This window comes from Triticum aestivum, chromosome 2A (genome assembly GCF_018294505.1).
Source record: "Triticum aestivum cultivar Chinese Spring chromosome 2A, IWGSC CS RefSeq v2.1, whole genome shotgun sequence".
In the NCBI taxonomy this organism is placed as follows: domain Eukaryota; kingdom Viridiplantae; phylum Streptophyta; class Magnoliopsida; order Poales; family Poaceae; genus Triticum; species Triticum aestivum.
The window spans coordinates 538,169,919-538,174,807 of record NC_057797.1 but is presented as its reverse complement, the minus strand read 5'-3'; the positions used below and the strand labels follow the sequence as shown (position 1 = coordinate 538,174,807).

General features: G+C 45.3%; 1 protein-coding gene across 1 annotated transcript; it reads left to right on the top strand.

Annotated features, from left to right (window-relative positions):
* Positions 1 to 301: 301 nt before the first annotated feature.
* On the top strand, positions 302 to 1,174 carry LOC123185509 (ethylene-responsive transcription factor ERF022-like). The gene has a single exon (XM_044597383.1). The coding sequence runs from the start codon at positions 327 to 329 to the stop codon at positions 858 to 860; it is 534 nt and encodes a 177-aa protein (XP_044453318.1). The 5' UTR covers positions 302 to 326; the 3' UTR covers positions 861 to 1,174.
* The last annotated feature ends 3,715 nt before the right edge of the window (positions 1,175 to 4,889 follow it).

The window sequence follows — 4,889 nt, the reverse complement described above, 5'->3', positions numbered from 1 at the left end:
TTGCTGTCCTTCGCACCAGTGTATGCATGCATGTACACTCGGTACACCAAGATGTGGAGTGGTCAGACTGCAACTGCACACGATCCATCGTCCGTCCCACAGTGTATCTGCCAGGAAGGCATTATTATTGCGCGCCAATCATGAAAGCAAATGATGAGCTTAACATAGTAGCCAGCGTACGTATGAAGTGACACCGGTCCTGTGGCAACAGTGCCCCCGTCACTCCCCATCTCCTATATAAGCCCACAAAGATCGCATCCATTTCTGCATTGCATCCCACACTCTTCGATCATCTCCGTCGCAACACGTTGGGCAAGAAGCGATCGATGGAAGAGTCGGGCAAGGAGCAGTCGCCAAACTCAAGCTCCTCCCAGTCTCAGTACAGGGGCGTGAGGAAGAGGAAATGGGGCAAGTGGGTGTCGGAGATCCGGCAGCCCGGCACCAAGACCCGCATTTGGCTCGGCAGCTTCGAGTCGGCCGAGATGGCCGCGGTGGCGCACGACGTGGCGGCGCTGCGGCTGCGCGGCCGGGACGCGCAGCTCAACTTCCCGGGGTCGGTGGACCGGCTGCCCCGGCCGGCGAGCTCGCACCCGGACGACGTCCGCGCCGCGGCGGCGGAGGCGGCCGAGCTCGTGCGGGGCGAGCCAGCACTGGTGGCGCGGGGGGCAGCCGAGTGCCCCGGGTGGGAGCTGGTGGACGGGAGGGGGAGCGACGAGGAGTTCGAGGTGGACTCGCCCAGGCTATGGGCCGAGATGGCGGAGGCCATGCTGCTGGAGCCGCCAGCATGGGCCACGGGCGCCAGCGAGATGGACCAGGCCGCGCACTGCTGGTCGCACGGGTCCCTCTGGGACGCCTACTAAGCTCGGCCCGTGGGCCGATGTGTATGGCCGTTAATTAGGGGTACGTACTAGTACGTGCCATTGACCTCATACCTCGCAACTCCTTTCTCTGGAGAGGGGTAGATGGAGTCGACGCCCAAGGTGAGGCGTTCGAGCCTCACGGGGCTACTCAGAATTATCCTCAGTGTGTGCGTTTTCTTTTCGTTGCGTTTGGCTTGAGATCCTTTGCGGCATCATATCGGCCTGTATCGCGTTTGTTAGTCAGCTCATTACCCGCAGATAATCCGGGATTCTAAGTTGCTCAGGGTAGTCATCCTTTGGGCTTATTTATGGAAAAGTCATCTTGTTAGCTCGAGCTCACATTCCCCTGCCATGAACAGTAAATTGAAAACAACTGTAAAAAAATCAAAAAAATATGAATTTTTTTGTGCCAAACATTGATGAAAGTTTTGAGTGTTTGCAAAGTTGCATTCTGAAATGACATTTGTGGAAGTTGTACCAAAAAAAATCAATGCTACAAAATGCTTTTGAAGATATCATTTTTGGACCGTTCATTTTTTTCCACGACTTCCACGAATGTTATTCCATGATGAAACTTTGCAAGTACTCAAAACATTCATCAATGTTTGCCACACACAAAAAAATCAGATTAAAAAAATAGTTTCAGATTTTACAATTCACACGAGCTCATTTGAGCTTGAGCTAAGATATTCTGCATCCCTTATTTTTGGCTATATGATTGAATAGCGGAATAAGAATCGGATCTTCAATTCGGTGCCCGGGCTTATATGCACCCGGTGAATAGTAAAATAAGAAAATAGCAAAAAAAAAAGGATGCAAGATGCTTGAGTGCGGCAGGTGCATGCACAATTTCATGACTAAATGGTATTCGGAGAGCTCGCGGCAAAAAAAGACAAAATTAGCTCCGAACATTGTTGTTTTCAAATGTTTCTCACAGGTCTGAAATTTATCTTCTTTGCTGAGAGCTACTGAAATGTCCAAACTCCACGAAATTTGGCACGGACTTCACGCATATGAGCAACTCGCATCACAAAAAAAATTCTGTTTTTTCTACTATTTTTAATGATTTTACTGTTCGCCCGCGGGTGCAGGTGCATCCGAGAGCCAAAATGCCGCTCCCAACAAATACTATTTTCTTCGCATGGGTTTGTTAGTCGGCTCACTGCATGTAGATAATGTGGCATTCTATGTTGCTTAGGCATTAATCATCCAAAAACCGGTTATATCCGGGCGTACTGATATATCAATGTAGTTATCGCTATTCCTCGGTGGCTTAATTTGACTTTCAGTTAAGTGCTTGTTTCTTATTCTTGTTGATCTTTTTAGTTATCTCTTTCTTTATTCTAAACAACATGTACAATGTAGAGGTTCATACACTCGGGACTCATTCATTTCACGCGAATGAACTACTTTCCAATGAAATGTTGTTGGCGTAGGTTTTTTCCTTTGCTAGCGCTCGATTCAGCAAAGGAAAGGGCTACATTATTTCACATAAAAAAATCCATAAACGTACCAATTTCATAGGAATGAACAAATCTACCCAAAGCTCATTTTTGGGCGGAGTTCCAAGACAGGTGCACCATGAGATGCACATTCTGTGAAGTGTCAAAGGGAAGCAACCAGAAGCTAAGTGCCATGCATGGGGAGATTGCTTGAGAGTCAGGACTTGGATAAATGTACATGAACCGCTGTTGAGATGGGTTCACCTAGAGTTGGCAAGAACAAAGGCAAAAAAAACTATTTGAAGTCCAGCATGAGAAGTTGTCATATTAGCACAAGGAGGTGGAGTTCTCTCTCAGAACATATGATGGGAGTGGAATTTGCTTCGAGTTGAACTGATGGGATAGGTGAGGGTATATATAGGCTGGACCAGAAATCTGGCCATGACTCACTTTATTGCGCATCTCGGAGGCTTTGACTGGAATGCTCGGTGGCTCCAAAGTGAACAAAGCTGGCAACTTTCAAATGAATTGTTGGGTCCGAATGAAAACAATCGGTGGCTCCAAAGTGAACACCTCAGCGGTGGCACACTCTCTGTTAAAGGTGCGGAAGTTCCGACTGATTTTTCTTCGAATTTTTGACATGGTAGCAGAAGCTTTACCATGTGCTTTGGTGGTTCTGAATGGAATGTTGGAAGCTCTAACGGGAATAGGGTTTGTATAACGGCTATATCTAAATGGTTCGGTGGTTCCGAGTGGAAGTGCTTTGGAAGCACCGAGATTAAAGGAACTAGGTAGACATAATGGAATGTTTTAAGGATTTTAAAGAGTTTTTTGTAGTTCGATCTTTAAGCATGTGGAGCAAAAGGCTCATTATATCATCCTCGTCCCCTTTTGGTAGTATCGGCATGACTATGGATTCAATGTGATCTTGATCGTTAAAATGAGAATGAAGATTCTTTTGGCCTGTCTAACACTTGTATTTAAGCATTTTAAGGGGTCAACTTCCATTTGTTTGATCATGATGGATTCGAATTCCCATTCCGGAGGGATGGATCTCCAACAGAATCAGCTTGCCAGAGCGCAGAAATCCTCCCCTCAGTTCTGCCTCGTAGAGCCCTTGAAAAAATCCAAGGAAAAGTACAAAGATGTGTTAGGGTAGATGGGATTTTATGGCAAAAGGGCGTTGGAAGGCAGTGTGTCGGGGTTAATTTCGGAAAATCTCACGTAGGGGGTCCCGAGCTGGTTATCTTTCCTAGATGGTAATAGGACGAACAAGAGACACGATGTTTACCCAGGTTCGGGCCCTCTCAAAGAGGTAAAACCCTACGTCCTACTTCTGTTGTATTGATTGTGATGGAGTACAAAGTACAGGTGATCTACCTCGAGATCATATGAATGAATCTAATTTAACTCTATGAGCTAAACCCCTTGGCTTATATAGGGGTCGGGGTAGAGATCTGCTCTGCCTCCCGAGTTCCCGAACCTCGGGAAGGCGAGCACATTGTGTTCATATCCCACCTCATCTGAGGGCTGGGATTTCCTGTCCACCCCTTCCTCCAAAGCCTTCTATATTTTTACGGGATCTAGTTCCACCACTTGGCCCCTAACTCCATCCTCCATATCGCCTCGTACATTGTATTTTGCGAGGCCTTCCTCCATATAGAGCTAATTTCGGGCTTTGTTTTAAATTGTTTGTAGGATCAAAAGTATGTCTAGAGTGGGGGGTGATTAGACAACTTAACAAAATAAAAACCTATCTTTTTCCCAGTTTAGTTGTAGGCAAGTGCTACTTGTGAGCTGCATTGGGATTTCCTCGAAGAGGAGAGGATGATGCAGTACAGTAGAGATAAACATTTCCCTCAGTTAGGAACCAAGGTTATCAATCCAGTAGGAGAACCACGCAACACCTCGTTAGCAGTACCTACACACAAGATAACAAATCCTTGCACCCACGCGAACAAGGGGTTGTCAATCCCTTGGCTGTTACTTGCGAGATTAAATTATATGGTGATAGATAGATAGATCGAACAAAAATACAAAATTAAAAATATAAAAAGTGCAGCAAGGTATTTTTGGTTTTATTATATGATAAAAAGTAGACCTGGGGGCCATAGTTTTCACCGAGGCTTCTCTCTTGAAAATAGCATACGGCGGGTAAACAAATTACTGTTGGGCAATTGATATAAAAGCAAATAATTATGACGATATCCAAGGCAATGATTATGTATATAGACATCACGTCTGAGACAAGTTGACTAAAACGATTCTGCATGTACTACTATTACTCCACACATTGACCGCTATCCAACATGCATCTAGAGTATTAAGTTCATAAACAACGGAGTAACGCCTTAATTAAGATGACATGATCTAGAAAAAGTAAACTCACATATGAATAAGCCCCATCTTTTTACCCTTAATAGCAACGATACAATATGTGGCATGTCCCTTTCTACAACTGGGATTGAGCACCGCAAGATTGAACTCATTACAAAGCACCTCTTTCCATGGCAAGATAAATCAATCTAGTTGGCCAAACCAAACCAATAAGTCGGAGAAGAAATACGAGGCTATAATAATCATGCAC